The sequence below is a fragment of the Labrus bergylta genome, chromosome 14 (assembly GCF_963930695.1).
Source record: "Labrus bergylta chromosome 14, fLabBer1.1, whole genome shotgun sequence".
NCBI classification, from domain to species: domain Eukaryota; kingdom Metazoa; phylum Chordata; class Actinopteri; order Labriformes; family Labridae; genus Labrus; species Labrus bergylta.
In genome coordinates this window covers 28414287-28436794 of record NC_089208.1, presented here as the reverse complement: position 1 = coordinate 28436794, position 22508 = coordinate 28414287, and the positions used below count along the sequence as shown (strand labels likewise).

General features: G+C 39.8%; 1 protein-coding gene across 6 annotated transcripts in view; it reads left to right on the top strand.

The window, feature by feature from the left end:
* The window catches only part of LOC109993203 (BBX high mobility group box domain containing), a 31212-nt gene extending 8704 nt beyond the window's left edge, over positions 1 to 22508 (top strand). For 4 of the 6 annotated variants that reach the window (XM_065962957.1, XM_020646059.3, XM_065962956.1 and 1 more), the window contains 14 exons: positions 1263 to 1434; positions 1555 to 1812; positions 5337 to 5541; positions 5626 to 5693; positions 5941 to 6015; positions 7369 to 7449; positions 9021 to 9086; positions 10368 to 11220; positions 11355 to 11487; positions 12962 to 13113; positions 13272 to 13361; positions 14553 to 14750; positions 15292 to 15490; positions 17323 to 22508. In XM_065962957.1, the coding sequence (XP_065819029.1) occupies positions 1276 to 1434; positions 1555 to 1812; positions 5337 to 5541; positions 5626 to 5693; positions 5941 to 6015; positions 7369 to 7449; positions 9021 to 9086; positions 10368 to 11220; positions 11355 to 11487; positions 12962 to 13113; positions 13272 to 13361; positions 14553 to 14750; positions 15292 to 15490; positions 17323 to 17401 (2616 nt within the window). In that variant the 5' untranslated portion in view covers positions 1263 to 1275 and the 3' untranslated portion in view covers positions 17402 to 22508. The remainder of the gene's footprint in view (positions 1 to 1262; positions 1435 to 1554; positions 1813 to 5336; positions 5542 to 5625; positions 5694 to 5940; positions 6016 to 7368; positions 7450 to 9020; positions 9087 to 10367; positions 11221 to 11354; positions 11488 to 12961; positions 13114 to 13271; positions 13362 to 14552; positions 14751 to 15291; positions 15491 to 17322) is intronic. The other 2 variants (XM_020646061.3, XM_065962958.1) reach the window with 2 other exon arrangements.

Below are 22508 nucleotides of genomic sequence, written 5' to 3'. Positions count from 1 at the left end.
GCATCCTTTAGTTTACAAGAAAGTCTCAGAGTCAGCACAAAGGACAACAACACGCAGAACATGACTGCAAACTTTGACAACTTTATGGCTTTTTCTGAGTCATTTTTGTCAGATACGTCCCTATGACACTTCTGAATTTCTCAATTATGCAAATGATCAACTATACGTCATGTTCACATTTCAAACCCATACCGTGCTGAAGCCTACCGCTTCCAGATGTGCCAGGTTCAAGGAAGTGTATTGTGGTACTCACTCTAGTCAAACAAACTGGACTTTGGGGGTCAAACGTGGGTGGACCCAGTACGGATTGCCTAGCGTGAGTACGTCCTTAGAAAGCAGCATTTAAGTACCTTTGGCAAGTTGTTCGGATGTGGGCTCATTGCACAATCCAAATAGTAAAGGTCTTTAACACACTTCAGGTTTTTTTTTATTTTTTTTTAGACATTTTCTCATACACGCACAGCTTCCATTAAAACAAGAAAATGAGGTCACTTTTTCAAACAGACTTTCCTGCTTCCATGATGATGTTGGTACAATATCTGGCACACATTCTATCTTGTTTTCTTAACATTCTGGAGACTATTTCTTGTTTTCCTGTCAAAATGGGGACATTTTTGACACACACTTTCTGATTTTCTTTACATCTGACACATTTCTGTTTTTTATTTTTTTATTTACATGTGAACCTTTTTGAACACACTTTGTTCTTTAGGGGACTTTTTGGGATGTAACTATTGTACTATTTCTTATTTAATTAATTAATTTCTATTAATTATTGTGTTTTCTTGGACTTTGTTTGGACTTTTTAATGAAACACACATTCTTGTTTCTTTTTATTTCAGGTACTTTTCCAATATTTACTTTCTTGTTTGTCAGATATTGTGTGAGCATTTTAAGACACACACACAAACATACACCAGACTGTCGATATATCCAGTTAGCACCAATGATAGGAGTTTTAAGAAGTTGAAAGATGGTTTTTTAAATTGTCTGAGCACAAGTTCAGTATTAGTCAAAATATTACAACTAATAATTAAATGCAATTGAAAACATTTTTTGCAAATCTTCTTGAAGTCATTAAGTTCTCTAAACTAACCATGGCACAACACCAGTAGTTATTATCACACCACCATCTATTATATGTGTGTGTAAACATACTTGTTTCATTTTCCATTGAAAACCATTATTCATGATGCACGTAAGGATGACGGTTTTAACTTTAAATATGGCCTTATCTGGGCCAAATCTGTTGTTTTTTTAAGGTGCGGTAGTACCATGAAGGGGGGAGGAAGGGGTAAGGAACCACCTGTAGCAGGCGAGGTCACTGGCAAGCGTCCCAAACGCAAATGCCTGCAGTGGCACCCACTTCTCTCCAAAAAGACACTGGATTTCTCTGAGGAGGAAGAAGAAGAGGATGAGGAGGAGCTGGAGAAGGTTAGTGACGGGATGTTTGAGCCATTCTGTCTATGAAAGCAGGTGTGTCAGTTAATCCCAGAAATGGGATGGACCATTTGATCCAGCAGTGAATCTCACGGTATTTGAATATGTTATCAGCAGCCAGTGCTGTGTGGGCCAGACCAGGGCCTGCAGGTGCAGTGTGGAAGCACAACAGAGGAGGTGGAGGAGGATTCCAATGAACAGCGTGCACGGCGGCCAATGAATGCCTTCCTCCTCTTCTGCAAACGCCACCGCTCCCTGGTGCGGCAGGAACACCCTCGCTTGGATAACAGGGGTGCCACCAAGATCCTGGCTGACTGGTGGGCTGTGCTGGAGCCCAAAGAAAAGCAGAAATACACCGACATGGCCAAGGAGGTAAGACTGCTCTTTGACTTTTGCAACTGTGCAAACACCAACATTTTTTAACTCTCCACTACATGAGACCAAATGAAACCTTCCTGTCTTTACATTGGTGCTGAAATTGCAGCAGATCAACCAAACCAAAGAGTAAAGAACCATGATGACCCAGGATCTAGGCACAGTCAAATATGTTTTTATGCTTGGACAAAGAATCATGAAAAGTCTTCAACTTCAACATCAACTTTATTATTATCCCAAAGGAAATGAGATCTCAAGCAGGCATCAAGACACAACACATAGACAAAGGAAAAACATCAGAAACACAGACATACAGAAAATCCCACAGCTCAGGTGAAAAACAAAGGTACTTCAGCCACACTGAGCCAGAGGCTGAAAAAGTTCAGACGGAACAGAAAAGTACATTCAGTCAAATAAAGTGGTGTGCAGTAGGTAAAATAAATACAGTAGTTATAATGAATAATCAAGCTTAAATAGAAAAGAGAAGAATAGATAATCAGTAAATTGTCCGGTATACAATCTAAAACTAATCTAAAAATCTCTAACTCGCATATACATAAAAAAACAGTTCAGTTAGGCTACCAAATGAAGCTTTTCAATAGAAACAAGGATAAAAGAATGTCTTCAACTCTTGTTTTGGTGAAAGGAAGGAGATCAAACACAACAAGAAGAATGTGGTCGGGACAGTTTAGGATCTGTTGAACCTTACTGATGACACCCTGCCTCACTAGAGATGTCCTGCAGCTGAGTTTGCTGCACACCAATCCCATTGCATGCCACTTAGACGATGTTTGCTAGCCTGTTTTTACTGGACAAATCTTTGAAGTTTAAGGGCTGCACTGTGCAGTTGTCACTTAAGAAATCAATGAGAAGCACCAACAGTTTGTTAGATGGTAAAATGGAGCCAGCTTATACTTAAAGAAAGCCTGGGTATGTTGAACCCCTCTGTTCAACAACAGGGATCATTATGCTGACTACCGAAAGCTGAAGCAATGAGATCACTGAATCACTACAACCTTACTTTATGCCAAGTTTATTTAGTTACAAGTCCATAACTGATCAGACTTGTCTTCTGTGTGTCTCAGGCTCTGCGTTATGTACTCCTGTGTACTTACTGTGCTTTGAAATCAGGCACATACACACATCAGTGTGTACGGACCACTGTGTCTCTGGTCGACTGTAGGGATCTTTTTCAAGTCCAAATGCCCTGAACTTATGCAGATATTTGTCTGTTTTACTCCCCTTCTCATCGTTTCCCCTACCTAAGGCAGCCATGTTGCAGAGTGTTAATGGCGCTTTGTCCAGCTGACATCCTGTGGTCCGGTGGAAAAGTGACATCAATGCTTATATAGTCCTCTATAGTCTTTAAAAAGACAACAGTAAGACTTTGGGGGTTTTGTTGGGTGAGTCTTTAAAGAGTAGAACTAGATTCCTGATGAGATATTTCTCATCTTTCTTCTGGTTGAAATTAATAAAAAGTCAAACAATGGAGCAGAAACAGAAGTAGCTTTTGGTCAAAGCTGCCATTGTGTCTGCAGTTGTTTGATTTATCTGCAGTGGTTAAGGCCATAATATTTGATTGGCTGGCCTTTTGGCAGTTTGAGAAGCATCTCCTTCTTCCTGCTTTTAACTGTCACTGCTCCTTTCTACTACGCTTCAACTGTTTTAAGTCCTTCCTGTTTAGTGCTGGATTGATATGGAGCTATTATTGTGGCAAAACTATTTGAGTATTCGTACACAGATCCACAAATGTGTAAAAAGATCCATAAATATGTAAATTAATCTGCAAATATGTAGACCAATTTCGAAATATTTACTTATTTATTAATAGCAGTGAGTTTTTTCAGCTGTAAATCCTGAAAATCCACACAAATGATCGCTTTACAACTGAGGCGGACCTCTCCATTGGCTGTCATTTTACACGTGACTTTTGCAACACTCCTGCCCTGCAAGATCCACAAATGCGTACACATATGGAGAAAAGGAAAAAAAAAAAAAAGGAAAAGACAATTGAACTTGATGTGACCAATCAGTGAAAAGCATTTTTAATCCAGTGTTTTCCACGGTGTTACCTCTTTTCCATGATTGTCTCTGAAGAGTCTTACAACTGAATATAACTCCACAAACATTGGTGGAAATGTATGTCAACTATGACCAAGCATTATGATTATGTGATAAATAAAGCCTGCAGTGTCATCAAGTGGTTAAATTGTCAACTCAAACATAAGCTAATGTAATGATACTCTATTAATGGATTGATGAAATGATCTCCACTCATGAAAAACAAAAGCAGGTGTTCAAATCAAAGAGTGATGTAATCTATTAACACAATGCAGACAACAAACAACCGGTAAACCTTTCACTCCTCCTCATCCTCCAAGTTATTCACCTTTCATAACGATACACAGGGACAATTGTATTTCAGAGGAGTTTATAACTACTTGGAGCTAGGTGTAAGATCTGAATTGTGACTTACTCAGCATCTAAAACAACTTACATTTTTGTAGTTCCTAAACTCTGTTCATTAGAAATGATGTTCAAACTAGGCTAATAGCTGGTGCAACCAGTGCAGGTCTTGTTTGTTGGTAATGTTCACCTTAATATATCCTTACTATTGTCATGAGCTAGACTTGAAATGACTGACATTCAACATTTTTTTTATTTTTTTTTAATATTTTTTTTTGGGCTTTTTTTTGCCCTTAATGGAGAGATAGGACAGTGGATAGAGCTGGAAATCAGGGAGAGAGAGCAGGGAACGACATGAGGGAAAGGAGCCACAGGCTGGACCTGAACCCGGGCCGTCCGCCTGGAGGACTACAGCCTCCATACATGAGGCACACGCACTAACCACTGCACCACCAGCGCCCCCAGACATACAACATTTTTACTTTTATCAGAATGCAAACTAAGAAAAAGAATGATAAAGAAGCCCATAGCTCTTTGCCCTTTCGCAAACATTTAAGCATCTGACTATTGGTAATGTCAAATTTCACCTGTGTGGAAGCCTTGTTATGTATTGTTACTGATGATGTGCTACATGATACCCTGCAACATTAATACTGTTTTGTATCTCAGTTAAGCCTTTAGTGTTTTCTTGTTCATCTCTATTTTTTGAAATTCTATATTGGCCAAAGTTCTAAAAAACTTTTACAGGTTCAAAAAGATTTTTTATTAATCTTTTTTTTTTTTAAGACGTTTTATTTATTGAATTTGTTTCCCCGCCCCCCTGTTGTGTCTTCCTTGAGCCATGTCATACCACACCTAACACACAGGCAGCTTTGCCATTTGTTTTTGTTTCAAAGTTACTTTTAATCAAATGTAGTCAAACCACATGTCCTGATGTATCAGCTTTGTGTTTGTTAAACTCTGGATGGATTATACCTTTGTTTCCCTTCACTTTAACTTTAATCAATGTTTTTTTTATTAACAATAATGATTATAGATACACTTTAAACAAGATTGAAGTATTTGTAACCTCAGCGTTCTACAAATGATTAAATGATATTTCTATGTTGTTTCAGTACAAAGATGCCTTTATGAAAGCAAACCCTGGCTACAAGTGGTGTCCCACCACCAGCAAACCAGTCAAGAGTCCTTCTTGTCAGCCAGTAAGTAATCCCCGCAAAAAAGTTTGGTCCTTCTCTTCCAACTCAGCAAAGGACTCCACCACTGCCAAGAAAGTGCCCAAAGCGGACAACATGCCACAGTTAAACTTTGCCATGGCAGGTGTGTATGACTACAGTTTTCTTTTTTAGAATCAACATTTTAAATGAAGGATTGTTTTTAGTAACTACTGTCATCCTTTGACAGATCCTACGAAGATGGGAGGCCTTAGCATGCTGCTGTTAGCTGGTGAACATGCCCTCACAAACAGAGAGGTGGGTACCTGTTGGACATTGAGCGCTTCCTTGTTCAAGTGAAGTTCTCGTTTTTTTTATTTTAACCATATACAAGTACACAGTGAAATGAAATATTGTTATGCCCCAGCTGTCCAGTAGGTGGCCTCAGAATATAATCTTATGTTAGTTTAACCTGCAGCTCCAAAAACCATGGTGTTTTATTATGTTGTGATTTTGATTTTTTAAGATTATTTTTCACTGGTTTCAATTGTGTTCATCTCTTTAGATTCCTTCCAGCACTAAACCTAGTTTACCTGACACAGCCAGCGAAGGGAACTCCTATCCAGGGCATGAGGAGGAGGTGTGTTCAGGGCCCATATTTCTCTTCTCCCTATACTCTGTATATTTGAGACCAGAAACGTAACATTGTGTTGTATAGAGAGCCCTTTTAACAATATATATCAGTGGTAGCTTAATAGTTCTCTTCAGTGCATGTTACATTTTAACTTTCAAAATGTCTTTTCTCACTAATTAGAAGATTATTTGAGTTCTCTGTAAAAACATCTTTGAAATGTTGAAAATATATTTTAAAAATCAATTAAGACGGGTATCTAAGGCGACATACTGGATAGAGATTATGAGTTAGAAATTAACAAATGAAACTGTGAAAGTCAAGCACATCAACAAACCCACAGTATACTGTAAATATCGGTGTATAAGACGCACTTATAACACTTATTATTCATTTTAAAAGTAAGCGGTGTCCTGTCTGCACGATGAATATAGCAGTATAAGATTTTGAGACATGCAACCCCATGACATCAAGTGCAGCTGCCCTCATCATCCCCTGCAATCAATATATGATTGGGACATACAGCTTTTCTCCCTCATTAGGTCATCATAGGGCTGGGTGATATATCAATTTTATCAATAAATCAGGTTTGTGGAAAATTTTGATTTTCAGAAATTAAATGAAAAGACAATTTTCTCTTAATGAACTCTGCCACTCCTCTTGGGCTCCCGTAGTTCACATCCTCCCTCCTCGGTTACTACAGAGTGACTGGGGGGCCCCAGGTATGTGCCACCCAGTCACAAGCATTTCTCTGAAGCTGCTCTGCCTTATTTCTACTTTTTTCTGATTCCTAAAACTGCATAGTGCAATTTCAAAGACAGGTTTACTGTTTTTATTTTAACCCCAAAGGATAAATGAAGGTTACTTTATTAATCCTCTTAGGGGAAATTCAGTTTGATTGTATTGATAAAATAAAAGCTAAACTTGTTTTTAAACATTTCTTTGTCATTTATATATATTTAAATTCCTTATTTGACATATTAAATGACATTTTTGACTAGAAATCAAAGAACTAGCAGATTTTAAAGATTGGCTGTCACATAGTTAAACTGGGGCTTCACGTTGGTACACTGCACACCAGTTCCATATCAGTGATCTCATTTTAACTTTGGTTTTTAGATATCTAGCGTTACATTTTTGATAACTTTAACTTGAGAACAACTATAGATCTGTAAAATAATCATGTGACCTTCTTAGAGTTCACTTCTTGACATTTTGTTTATTGAGAATGTCACTTTTAACTGAAAGGACTGTAACAGCTAATTGATTTGAAAAAGGGGTCTTGCTTTGTAACATTGATTTAATATTTTAAATGTACAGCCGAACTGAGTTTTGTTTTTTAAATGATATTTTAATTTGCAGATGATGTCTGGGGCGATGCCCAACAGAGCGGCTGACGTTACTGAGAGCACGGTCAAGTCTGACCTTTCCCCGCCAGTTGAGGTAGGACATGATGTGTACTATCTACACTATCTCTCTATACAGAGATACGATCGCCGGGCAGATCGGGGACGTTAAGATTGGATCTTTGTACCGCTCACACTACAAGATAATCTGAACAGATAATCGTATTTGAGCAACCTGGAGTCGGGAGCGACCCTGAGATTGTCGGGAAGGAAGAATCGGAGCTCAAATCGTCCCGATTATCCTGCAGTGTGAGCCAGGCTTTAGACACGCCTCCATTTTTGGCAAACCAAGTTGAAAGTACCCAATCTGCTAAACCCAAGTTTATGTTCTCAATGATAGCAGCACTGTGCGGCCTGCCTATAGTTTATATTAGAAACAGAGCAGCTGTTTGATACATGGAGAGGTGGTTGGTGGGCAGTGGGCTTCCTCTGCTTAGTGCTATGCTTCCTTTGAACACTCTCACCCCGACTTCAGAGTGTTGTACCGTCTCCTTGAGAGCTGCACACAGCTAAAGTTAATCAGGCTGTAGCGGCAGCAGCTGCTAAAGCTGCTAATCCTTTAGTTTCTATGGTGCAGATATACATTTTTAAATCACTAAGCCTCGCATTTACCACTGCCTCTGCGGGAGTCAGAAAAGTAGCTAAAGACTTATCACACCTACCAGGAGACGATAGTAGAGACAGAGACTGTCACCAAACGCTGAGCTAGAGTATGATTACACAAACGAGTAGCTGATAAACGACTGTCAGATAAACCAGAATGGAAATATCTGAGTGCAGATAAATGAGCCACTTGTAAAAAGTTAATTTATTTAGCAGAGTAGAAATATGTACTCAGAGACTTTATTTAAGAGTTGTATTCAAGTGTATAAAATCTCTGTTGCAGGAAAAAAATAAAAAGTTGAAAGTTAAATACCAAAGTTAGATACCATAATATGAGGTAGTCCACTCTGCATAATGGGCTGTTTCAAAATTATACATTAAATAACACTGATTCTAGTTATTGATATTAGTTATGCAGTATGCCTCTCTGTGTGGAGGTTCCTGGTTTGAATCCCAGTCCTTCAGGAGTCTCTCTGTGAGGAGGTTCCTGGTTTGAATCCCAGTCCTTCAGGAGTCTCTCTGTGAGGAGGTTCCTGGTTTGAATCCTCATCTGACAGGAGTCTCTCTGTGTGGAGGTTCCTGGTTTGAATCCCTGTCCAAAGACATGCTCGTTAGGTTAACTGCTGACTCTAAATTGTCCGTAGGTGTGAATGTGAGTGTGGCTGGTTGTCTGTCTCTATATGTCAGCCCTGTGATTGGCTGGTGAACAGTCCAGGATGCCCGCCTCTCGCCCAGTGTATCGATAACCATGGTGATCTAGCCAGGTTAAATGAGGGCAAACTTTATGATGTTAAAACTGTGGCTTTTGAGCCAACATATCGTGCTAACCCATTGATGTGGGTGAACTGGCATCATGATGCAGGCACCTAGACTTAATCTGTCCTACAAGAAGAACAAACATGGGGAACTCTGAGCTCTAAAGTGAACGAGGCTGAATTATAAAAACATCTTCAGAGGTCGAAGAAGTGTAGTCTGACTAAAACTAATTTTTCTCTATGGTCACAGATGTCTACGTCGTTATCACCTGAAGGGAAACCATGCAGACAGTCGGCTCTCTTCCAGCTTGCTGAGGTAAGACATCTGACCGTTTACAACACACATTCATATTATGACATCATCATTAACTTAACTGATTATTACTGGCTGCCCCCTAAAAGCAGACAATGCAGATCATCTGTGGAGAAGTTTCTTGTTTGAGTGTTTGTGTTATTACTGTGTTAAGGCTGCCCATTCAAAGCACAATGTTTATGTCCCTATGATGTATCGGGAATTCACAGACTTGTGTGCAGTACAAGAAAATGGTCTTAGTCTCAAGATCACTCAGTCTCCTCTCAGAATTGAGGTAAGACGAGACGTAAAAAAAAAACGATGCAGAAGTAGAGGACAAAGCAAAATAGTGATCTATATGATGCTATAATGAGAATATTTGTCTCTATATCAAGGTTAAATGTAGTTTAACGGAATAAGACTATCAACAAAAGAGTGGAGAACAACATCCTGATGAACGGAAAACACAATGCAGTCGTTTAAGTATGTGCACGAAGGATCGAAGGAGCCGTTGCTGTTGGGGGTAGGAATCTCTCCGATTGGCTGTTCAGAGAAGCGAAACAGGAGAACCAGTGCACGAGAAGAAATATTGAAGCACCTCTTCTATTCTTGTTCCACTAATAAAAGACCAAGAGCTGACAACGCCATCGCCATCGTCATCTTTTCATCAGACATTATTCTCCATTAGAATTTCCTATATTACGAGTGTTGAGCGACAGCGGTGCGAAAACTGTCTCCTCATATCACCACCACGGTTTATTTATCCACGTTCTTCCTCGTCCTTTTCCGGTTTCCCCTTTTTGGAATGACGATTACACACTAGCACCACCTGCTGGCATGGAGAGTTATTGCCTCTCGCGCATGCGCAGAACGTACGTTGTTGTTTGGCTGTAGTCTTTGCGGTGTGCTCTAATCTTGTGCAACTTGTTGGTCAAGACAAAAGACAGGTGGCCTTCGTCACATCCAGTTCTCGGCAGTCTGCTTGGTGTGTCAGGGCCTTTAGCGGTCTGGTCCAGACAGTCTATTCACCATGCAGCAGTCATAGTAAATATACGTAACCACCACCTCCCACTCGCTCAAGGGGAATACTCCGGAGAATATCCTGCTGCGTTCTCACATCAGCCCACTCAGACTTTCTGCAGAATCATATACAGTATATATAAGTCCGAGCTAAAAATGTGGCTGTTTGCATTCACATATCTGGAGATTTTCATGAGTTTTCTGCAAGTGTGAAAACCATATAACAGCGTATAGTGATGTCATTTTGTGTTCATCTTCTTTCTTTCTTTCTTTGTATTTCATTAGATGTGCTTAGCATCCGAAGCTGGAAAGATGGACACAGTGGTATCTCAGCCTGAGGACAGCTCCTCTTCAGCCTCTCTCAAGCAATCTGCAGCCCAACCCAAGATCAAGGAGGAGAAAGCAGACGATGACAACTGTCCTCCTTCCTCTCCCACTCCTACCCTCTCACCTTTGCTCTCCCTCTCTACCTCCACTGATGCTACGCCTACACAACTCAGCAGCCAAAACGCTCGTGTCAAAAACAAGAGCAAGAAAAAGGAAACAGCCAAGTCGAACGATGAAGGTGAGGCCTCCTGCTCAGCGAAGAAGTTCATCAAAAAGTGTGATCCTGCAGAGTCAAACGTGGACAGTGTGTTCAGCACCATCGAGGCAGTGGCCAAAGGAGTGTGGAAGGAGCCAGAGGAGAAGAAGAAGAAAGTCCAGAGCAGTCCTAATAGTGGGAACTCGGGTACGCCCAGAAAGAAGAGCAAACCCAAAGTAAAAAGTTTGGTTAAAGACAAAGAGGAGGAGATGGAGGAGGGGATGGAGGAGAACAGAGGGCAGGGCACCTCCTCTGAAGCTGAGCTAAAGGAAGAGGTGACTGACGTTAGGACCAAGACAGAATCAGAAGAAATGACATTTGGAAGCACAGACCTTCAGGGCAGCATGGCAGAACCCCATCACTCCCCCTGCAGCTCTTCACCTGCAAAGCTCTTAGAGGAGGACAAAGGAAAGGAAAGGTCAGGTGAAGGGACCTTCGAGTCCAGCACAGAGAGCCGCGGCTCCAGGAAGTCCGAGCGGAGCTGTAAAGGGGCTCTGTATAAAACCCTGGTCTCTGAAGGGATGCTGACTTCACTGAGAGCCAACATCGACCGAGGTATCAAATTTGATTCACTTGACAAAAAAAAATAGAAGGCATACATAACCCCATTCTTTTTACAGTGTCATGTAGTTAAATCATTTTGATGAATAATGTTTTCCTGTTTGTCTGAACTACATGTGTGTCTGTAGGTAAGAGGGGCGCTTTCCGTGCCTCTGACCACGATGCAAACTGGAGTGATGACAGCTGGCCAACTTCTCAGATGGGACCTAATAACCCCAAGAAGCTAAAGAAGTCAAAGTCTAAAGACGACTCATCACAGGGGTAAGTCTATGTAGAACAGAGATGGATATTCTTTTTTTTTATAATTTTATTTTTTATCAGGGAGGTCATACATAGTCCAGAATTCAAAGTCATGTGCACAAATCACTTCACACCAGTTAAACACAATCTTTTTTTAAATATATTTTAGATTAAATTGTCACATCTCAGTTTTTCCCACAGAATAACTGGATACATGTGAAATACATGCTGACAGGGAGGGGCATTGTCTATGGAGTTCTCATATCCACAAACACACGAACACTTTTTTCCTCTCTTAATATACACTCTCTTTCCTCATTATACCATCACAATGGAAAAAAATTCACTCAGGATTTCATTGCTCCATATCCCATGGATTTGAGGAGAGACTTGATAGCAGACTTTTTTCTCTCTCTCTCATTCCCTACACCTGCCGAGAACGTTAGAGAGCAAACTTTTTTTTTTCTCCCCCTTTAATTTATTTCATAAACATGTAGACATTCCACACTCTGTGGCTATTTATTTATTTATTGTCTATGCTTAAAAGCCCCCCCCCCCTCCCCTCACCTTCAAATTTGCATATCCTACTTAGTCTTTGGTTTGCATTCCTATAACTTATTTTTACATTTCGACATGATTTTACTACTTGTTTAGCAACCTCAGATGGTGATCTTATCTGTATAAAAAGCTCTATTCATAACCTTTGTCTTAAAATTTGCATCACATGGTAACTCTGCCTCAGTTGTCAGTTAGCTTGATCTACTTTTGAGAACAATTTCAGTGTCTTTCCCTGACACTGAAGCTGTGAGTGATGGTAGGCCTCATGAGCACTACACTAGTCAGATTTTTTTATTTTTTTTTATTTTGATATCCTTTATTAATCCCTGAGGGAAATTCAGGTTTACACTCTGTTATTTATAGAGACATGCTTCTCACACACATGCACAAACTTCCAGACCAGCTTCCAGATTTGGTCCGCACCGGGACTTGAGCCGGCGACCCTCTGGTTCCCAACCCAAGAACCAGCTATGCGTATGTTGTGTTTTAAGTTATGGTCGAAGGTCCACACTAAACCCTATGTTTAAACTAGACGAGACGGTGAGCACCAGAAAACATGTTTTTCATTATTTTTTCTGCATAAGTCCTCTTAGGGGCCCCTATAAAGGAGGATTATGGCAACATAAAAGTGTTCTGACTTTTCTTTGGGAGGAATTCTAACTTTTAAGCCAGGTTTCTGCCCTTAAAGTATAGACTCAGCCTGAGTGACATCACCCATAGATTACTGCAGGGGGCTCTGGAGGCTCCTCTGTTGGGGGTTACAAAAGTGTTAAAAGTAAGGAGGAAGCTATATTCTCATTGCTTCTCCTGCAGGCATTAACAAAGAGACTTCACTGATCTCCGTAGGAACATCTACATGTTGTGGTTTTGCACTTTGTTTTGAATGTTGATGTCCACTATAGATCATATGTTTAACTTTGTTTATTCCCCTTGTCAGCCTCGGGAAACTGGAGGAGGAGTTTGAGAGGAAGTTTAACAGCCTTCCCCAGTATAGCCCCATGACGTTTGATAAGAAGGGGATAACTGTGGCGAAGAAGAAGAAGAGTGACAGCTGCACTGTCCCAGAGGATGTTTCCAAAGCTGTAAAAGGTACAAAAAAACCAACAAAGATTTCTCCACTTAATGAAAGAAACAACTGTTCATTTCATCCATGCACCCTTTTGTGAAGTCATGTTATTCACTCTTGTGCTGACTCCATAACATAGCATATCCATGCTCTTTTTTCTTTTCTTTTTTTGCTGTATCAGGGTCATCTCCATCTCAGAAAAAGACTTCATTCCACAAGATTGTTAGGAAGCACAAACACAAAAAGGAGAAACCAGATGCAGTGGAAAAAGGTGAATTAGAAATGTTGGTTTCTGTGCAAATTAAAGCAGAGATGTGAACTTATTTTCCATTAGCAATCAAACATTGCAGGATTTTATCTGAAACAAATTAAAAATGAAGTTACAGAGCTGAGCTTGAGAGCACAAGGGAAACAAAGAGAAAGAATAATTCCCAAAATATCCTTTACTGAGGTTTCAATATAAACTTGTTCTGAACTGTAATTTTTAAGAGTTCAGACAATAAACTCATCTTATTTGAGGTGTGAATATTCTTGTTCTATTTTGCGATTTAAATGGATTTTTGTTTGCTTCTTTAACACTGCAGTATGTGAAAAAGTTTAATTATTTACTTCAATGGAGTGTATTGCAAGAGTTAAATTTTCCAAAAAGCATTACACCTCAAAGGTAAACATCAATAATGTAGACTGAATGAAGCTTGTTTCTTGTAAACAACTTAATGATATAGATACAGGACGTCAGGAAGGGCTGCAGGCATTGCTAATGCTAACATTAGCACAGCTTCTTTCTTTCAACCAATGAGCTGAGTTATTTGCAGAAGTTTCCTCCTCTTCAAAACAAGCAGACCAAACAATTAAAACCAGTAAAAAAAAAAGAACGATTTCCAAGTTTCAAGTCTTTTGAACCCTTCTTAGCAAGTCAGCGTACTCTAAAAGCACACCATGTGAATTTATAACGTCTTCTTTAGTCGTCAGACTTTGGTCCCTCATCTTTACGCTGTGTATCATGCATAGACTCGAGCTGCAAAGCTTATCTGAATGCATAGATTTCATTTGCCCTGAAGCATCAAGTCAGGGGATTTAAGAACCTGAAAAAGTTGTAAAGACTTAAAAAGCTGCGTTGGCTAAATTGCAAATGGTCAGTTAAAACTACTGCATTTAGGTTTTCTTGTTCAAGAAGTTAGTGCCTTAAGAGAAGTCATTCAGGAAACAAAAATGTGATAAAGTAATCGTACAAAAAATGTTGGTCAAGTATATATGCACTCCACTCACAAGTGAGAACTTCATTTAGATTTTAAGACATGAGAATTATCAAGTTAAGTTGTTGCCCCATGTGCAGACTTTAAAGTCTGGTTTAAACACACTGAGACTAAACACATGTAGAAAGAACTGTTGTTTAAAAATCATCACAGCCTTTGTGCTAATGTTGAGTCTTTGACATCTATTGTGAACCTTGTCTCCACAGCATCAGTACAGATTGATCCCAGTGTGCTGGATTCAGTTTCTAAAGCCAAATCATGTGCCCCTGTTACCACAATGTGCCCCGACTTGCAGGGCACCACTAGTATGGAGATGCTAGTTGGTAGCCAGAAGAGGAAGGCAAGGAAAACCAAGATCACACACTTGGTGCGCACAGCTGATGGCAGTGTGTCTCAAGCTGAGGGTGAGTTGAGCAGTCGTTATCTCTTCTCACATTGTCTGGGCTGTGGATTTTTCTGAATATTTCCTGGTTCCTCCTCACACCAGCTCACCCTGACTTCACACAGAAAATGTACTAACTAGGGAGCTGGCAGGAAACATTCTGGGTAGAGTTGAGGGAACAATTAGGCCGCATGTGTTCAAACATGCGGCTCACTCTGATCATTTCTGGAAGTTTTCAGGAGTTTTGTGTAAGTGTGAAAGCATCAATGGATTGATAAGTTTGAGATGAGATGAGATCAGTTTGGATGTCTGTCTCAATGTGAAGATGTAATGTACAAAACAGTTATCTTTAAGTCACGTTAGTACAGAAAGTAGTTGCAAACCACCTCGACCAGATATATTTCTTTGCATAGCAGATGCTAATGTTTGATTTCATTAGATGTTTTTTAGTCAGAGTAGTTATTAGTCTTGATCTTGTTTAATTTACCTAGAAAAATTAAGATTTTTACCAAGATGGTCAAATTCAGTTTCTATGTAATTGAACCCCTTGTTTGTTTTTACAGAGGAAAAATCTAGGGACCTGACCCAGGAACAGGATATGAAGCCATTACCCCAACAGAATTTATGCAATGAAGAAGGGTGCTACAGTAATCCCAGGGCAGAGGAGGCAGAGGTGGAGAGGAGCATGGCACCCCAGGAGCTACCTGCTTTCTTCAGCCTGGCAGCCCTCGCTGAGGTCGCAGCCATGGAAAACGTTCACAGGTGGGAACACAGCCGTGCTTCTGCACAACACTGTTGAGAGTCTTAACATCTATATTCAGTTTAATGATGTATTTTTGTTCAGTGTCTATAGCGCTGTTATACTACAGTCACATTCACACACTGATGGCAGAGGCTGCTGTAGTGCCACAATGCCCATCATTCATACACATTCATAGAGATGCAGCAACTGGAGCAATTTCCCAAGAACACTTTAACATGTGACTGCAGGAGCAGGGGATCAAACCCATGACTTTCTGGTTGAAAGATGACTCTACCACTGATCCACAGCCGCCCCTCATTCACTATCATTTTATTGAATTATGAAAAGCCAATGAGATGTTACAGACTGTAAAAACACTTATGAGGAGGATGAGGAGGATGAGGAGGATGAGGAGAATAAAGACCTGATAGTTTTCAGGCTTTAACCTTTCAGCACCGGATGAATCTTATTTTTATCTACAGTAAGTACACTTACTGTCTAAAGATTCCATTTTAAATGTCTCCTAAAATGTCTAAGGGCCCTTTCCTCTTAAACTCATCAGCAAATTTGTGAAAATCTATTTATGTTTTCTCAAATGCACAAAAATCCTAAAACTTTGCGCTGCATGTGTGATCAAAAACTGTTTTTTTTTTTAACCCCGACTCTCCCATACTTCTGCCAACCAGTGAGCCACCGGTAAGATGGTCATGCATGAAAAGAAGTTTATAGTCTCTGCTCACCAGTTAGGTCTTCTCTACTTTTTAGTTGATACATCCAATAACACAAAGCATTGATATAGAGGAACAGACTGTCATTATCATGCCTGATATCTTGGATATGTTGTTAACATTCTGAGTGTCGTTTTTACATCATGTCCTTCTTCCTGATAGGAACAAGTTTGAATAACAAGTTTGGAAGAATTTCAGGGACAGGCTGTCTTGAAATGTTCAAGATGTCAAAACAAATCATGTTGCACTTTAGTTTTAAAGATAATTCATCCACCTGACAGGTGTGGCGTAACAAGGTGCTAATTAATCCACATTGTTATTTCACGTGTATATTTTGCTGTGTATAATAAAAACTTAAATAACTTAAATGCATTTTGCATTTACACAGTCCTACACAAACATTATTTCAGGGGGCTACACTTGGCATGCTGACAACAGGACTGTCCACTCAGCTGATGTTTCACAGCAGTATCTTGCTCTCTCTCCCTGACAAAGTTGTTTTTGTGTTTTAATCTTGTTTTAACCTTTAATTTTAAATATGTGTTAGCCTACAATTTGCCTTGTGATGCATCTTGTCGTATGTCGGAGGTGGAGCTACGCTGCCACACATAAAATGCTGATGTTTCAAAGTGAGAATGTCATTTTACTGTAACCAAACATCTCAGCGTGCTGAATACTAATTTATGAATGTGCTATCAAAACGATTTGTAATATGACCATTTCTGTGCTTCAAAATGTAATTCTTATCTGAAGTTATTTTGCTAGTATCTGCACACTGACACACTGAGGGGGGTGGGGTTGACACTGATGGGCAGGCATCTTTCTCCTGATCGTAGTGAAGTGGAGGTGAGTGTTTTAAAAATGTATGGGGACAATGTTATTAGAATCAAAAATAGAAAACAGTATCCATCTTTGATTCAGTGGCTAGTCGACTGATTGGCTAGTTGAAAGTGCTGCTCAAACAATGCCAGGGATTTTGCACCTGTTTACTTCATACTGGATGTAAAATTCGGGTCCAGGCTTAAAAAAGGAGACTTCCTGTTGATAGGCTTACATCTTTAAAAAGAAACTATCTCATTTGAAATGGTGTGAGCACACTCCTCACTCTTTTGTTTGTGTTTCAGAGGCCAGAGAGGATTGGCTGACAGTCAGAAGAAAGAGCTCGCCCAGACTCCGGTCCTCATCTCCTGTGCTGATCAGTGAAACTCTGCTGCTTTTAGGAGAAGCCACAACATGGACAGTGGAAGTGGAGCTTCACTTTCCCTGGTGGTAACCCTACACTAAAGGGAGACTTGATATGGAAGTGTGGATGGACTCCAACTTCCCCCCTTGTGGTGAATTTACTTGAGCTGGGGTTCATGTTGGAGATCGAGCCCCTCTCCTCCGTACTCCTTGCTATCTCAGTGTTTCCCCTGAAGCCTTCCTTTGACTAGAGGAAGGATGCCTTTTCTGAACTCCTCACCCCCCCCACCACCCAACCCCCACCCCCCTCCTTTAGATGCTCTGTTAGGGCCTGTGGAAGAACCAAACTGTTCCCCCAGTGCATGGCTTCCCTTGTAGAGATGGATGTCATGGGTTAATTGTACCCTGTTTTAAGGTCAAGTCTTGCAATTTAATAATAGCATTTTAGGTAAACACAACGCAGCATTGGTTTTATAGATAAAAAAAAAACAAAAAAAACACAGCTTTCCGTTACCTTTTTACCTCACACACACGCCTACTGAAGAGTTCCCTCCACCTCTGCTAGATTACCTCTGTATTTAAAAAGCTCTACTCCATCCCTTTCCTTCCAGCTTCAACCCAAAATGACTTTAACCAGGGTAAATGACTTCCATTTACAAACTGCCCGCTGCGTGTGTCCTTTTGGTGCACTTATGTGGTGTTCTTAAACTAACTAGGAAATCATGGTGGAGTGTTTGTTAAGATAATGCTACTGTAACACAGTACGTAGTAGCTCCTTATAATCATGTTAGACTGAATGTGTGAGACCTGCACATCCCCATGCACCTGGACTAGAGTCAACTATAGCTGAAGCAGTTTGTCATGTTAACCCGAGCTAGTGGATTCACAAAGTTCCTGTCAGGCTTAAGAACTGTTTCTTGTGATGGGGAGGTCGTGTGAAAGTGATTTAATTATAGCCTTAACCCTCCTGCCTTGATCTGCCCCCCCCCCCCCCCCCCCCCCACACACACACACACACACACACACACACACACACACAACGCTCACGACCAGCTTTTTGCTCAATGCCATCACAGTCCTAAATTTGATGTAAAAAAAATATGGATATTAAAATGCAGTTTTTGTCACTACTTGATCTTATTGCAGTTTGCGTAGCAGTTAGGAAGATTAACTCTTTGTGTGCAAACGTCTTTTCTGGAATAGGTGTTTTTCTTTTGGTTTGTTTGTAGAGGATACAAACACTGCACTAATTTGTAGCCGAAGTTGCTCTTGGAAGTGTGATGAAATGCTTTGTCTCCAGCGGTCACAGTGTTTCTTCAACATAGCCCCTCAGTAGTGTCCTCGGGGACCGGGCTAAAGCCGGACACATGAAAGTGAAGTTTGACAATCCAAAACATGAGTTTTAACATAACTCGTAAAATGAGTGATTTGGAAATAACTAAAATCAGAGCAGGCTACTCAGTGGTTCACATGGAGGCAGAGCATTAGAAAACAACCCCCCCCCCCCCCTTCCACTTCTTTTCCTATTGGCCTTTTGAGATTTTATTGCCAAGTAATGGTCTACTCAGAGGTCACATTCAATCAATGTTGTTATCTTTAGATGTATTTATATTTTGAAGAGATTTCTTGTTCTTTATTCTTATGTTGATATTAGGTCCGTATCATTCCATTTCCACGCCTCTGTCTTGGCCATACCTTTTGTTTACAGTTCATCAGCTGTAGTAGTGAAAATAAGGACGCATGCAGTTACTGTAAGCTGCTTTCTTCCCGAGGGTCGAAGGAACCTGGAAGAGCTGCCGCGGGATAATGGAGGTCAACTAAGAGCTACACTGAGGCTATGTTCAGACTGCAAGAGAAAGCGACCCAAATCTGATTTATATGCAAATATGTCACTCAGATCCATTTTTTTAATCATGATATGAACAGCATGAATCACATGAAATCAGATTTTTTTTTTTTTTTTCAAATCAGGTTCGTGCCACATTCATATGTGATCCTAAATCAATACCACCTCAGTCTCAACAGCCAGGTGTGAACATATTAGACTGTGATGTCAGTATTCTGCGCTGGCAGCATGGGGCCAGAGCGCGATTCACTAACATGGATCACAGCTGTGATGGAGGTAGTCAGTGGAGCTAGAGTCTCCTCATTTCCACGGCAACACTTGTGAAGTAACGGTCAACTCTCCTCCTCATGCAGAAATGGTGAAATATTTCTCTGGTGTATTAATAATGTGTCATATCATTCCACAATGGGAAACTGTTGTTTATGCATTAGAGCATTCTGGGTAATTGGAATACTAGATTTATAGCATCTATAGCTTATCTTCATCTACAGCATCTAATGCTCCAATGCATTACAATGAACCTGAGCATGAGAGACATTAGAGGTCCTGTGCACAAAAATACAGATGTGTAAGTGATTTTATTTAGAGAGGTAGACTACGGGACAATCCCATATTGAGGGAGGAAGAGCAGGAGAAGACTAAAGTAAAAGATGTGATCAGTGAGTAGTTTATCACATAAAGCTGTGCAGGGAGAAGAAAAGAAGACGCACAGATAAAACTCTTTCTAACTTTATAAATGGTGTGATTTTTCACCTGGATAGAATGATCAGATCCTCCACATTCTGTAAATGAGCGTAAACCAACAAGCAGTTTATTAATGCAGTGCAGTCAACGTGGATCTATTAATGATGCCAATCTTTCTGTACGTTTTTCTTTTAGCTGTTGAAATAGACTCCAGTCTGCTGTGTAGTAGATAAACCAACAGAACCCATGCATATGGCGCTTTGTGTGACGTCTTTGTTCTTCTGTGCTGCATGTGGATCTATTCAGTGTCCTTTTCACACATGATCTCATATAGGCCTTCTTTTTTAAAAAGTAACAGCCAAACAAAATGATTGTATCAGATCAATAAGTCTGAATTGAGCGTTCAGCCTTGCAGTGTGAACATAGCCTTCCTCTCGAGCAATACCCCTCACCTCCTTACCCAGCAGCGTCTCTGTTCCTCTGTGTAGACCAATACTTAAATTAAGTTTAACCACGTTTCTAACTTTTATAGATCTTTGTTTTCTCTTTGATCATGTCTGAGTGTGTGCATATGTGATGCTCTTTAAAGTAGGTCCTTTTAACCTTTTTTTTTTTTTTTTTTTTTCCGGTATTTTAAAGTTCAATGTTTTTTTTCCCCTGAGGTCAAGATTACTGGATAAGAATGTTGTCAAAAGAGATCAAGTTCATAGATGATGCATGTTTCTATGCTTACCTGCTACAGTAAGCAAACAGGCACTGAGATACATGCACAGTCTCTTCACCTCTGGAGGTGTGTGCTTGACTGTAACTGCTTCATGTTTTTTTGATAAGTGTGTAGAGGTGCTCTGAGTGCTTTTTTTGACTCTTTCTGGCAGGACAGACAAAAAAAAGTTTGTTTATCTTAAGATAGTATTTTCCTAAATGAAGGCATTGTTACATAGTAATGATGTTCAGCTTGTGTAAGCCCTTGTGTGCAAATAGTACGTGCAAAGAATCTATGATTCCTCTCTAAATTTATGTTTCAAATCTAGCGCAAATGTTTCCCAACTAAACTGAAGGAAATGCCAGAATGCTTTACAATAATCCTAATAATAATGATATATATATATATTTTTAAGATATGAGATAAAAAATAACATCAAGGTTCTTCCACTGGTGGACATTAGTGTCATTCTTTGCAAAGACAAAGAAATTGTCTTCCCCCCCTAAAAAAGAAATATATTTGCTTATAGGAAGTGAGTTTATTGACATTTGCCAAAGAAAAGGGAAAGGTCTAATGAAAAGAGAACCTCTTTAGTTTTTTTTTTTCTGATAGAAAGTAAGCATAACGATTGCACTGCTTTTTTTTTAGGTGTGTAAATCTTCAGGTAACAATATCAGCACAATTCATCCTGCGTATCTTAAAGGACTCAGTATTTGAACCCAGAGTTGGAAGTGCAACAACAAGGCACCACTAAATGCCTCTTTTAAAATACAGTATTTGCACCTTATGACCCAAACCAAAATAATCATGGTATTTGAAAAGAATATATAATTTTTACCCTCTCTATGAAAATTATGCATTTTAATTATTCTATATATGAGAATCAAGTCAATAACAAATCCACACATCAACCAAACAGCCATAATAATGTCATCCCCCCCTTGGCCTCACTTTTCTAGAAAATGCTTCTATAAAGTCGAATTCCTATATTAGTTACCAAAATGACTATAACACCCTATTGTGCTAGTACTGTCTTCTTGAATGTAATCATTTTGTACCTGTATTTTTCTAATTCAGTCTTGATTGTACTGTATGTATGCTATAATGATGTACTGTTCCTTAGGTGCAGAGTTCGTTACGACCAACAGGATAGCTGCTGTGCTGCGAACTTGATGGAAATTTGTGATTTGAGGTCCAAATGACTTACTGTACGTTGAGACTGCTAAGTGAGAGATTCTTGCATTTTTTGAATGGTAGGAAAACAGCTTTTCCTGATTTGCTACTTCTCTTTCCTTTTTTTTGGTAAAAGTGAAAGTCTGTTCAGGACAGTTTATAAAACAGGGACGCTCCTGCAATCACAGAACGACTGAATGCTTGAGTTTCAACTTATTTATTACTGTTCCTTTTTAAAGGTTTAGCTGAATAATAAAAATAAAAAAAACAATAAAATATACTGAACTGAATATGCATCCATTTATACATGACCATGTATAAGAGTATCTACCCTTTACTGGAATGTAGATTATGGCTTTTTTGTGAACAAGAGGTTATAGCCAGATCTTTGAAGTCTCTTTCCTCTGATAGTTTGTACGTGTTAAAACTTATTTATGTCACTAGTAATCATCATGACTGATATGTTTTATGATTGTTGCAGCCCAGTTGTTAAATGCAGCCTTGCCTTACTGGACCCCCTGCTTTGTGAGGGATCCCTCAGTCACCTGTGCGCCCTCTGTATGCCACAACACCCCCCCCCCCCCCCCCCCCGACCCCACCCCACCCCACTCACAACTTTTATGTCATAACACTGTTTGCCAATGCAACTATTATTCCTTTTACAATTTCTGCTGACGCAACTATTACTTCTTGAACACCTATTAAAATAGCATCTACTCCAA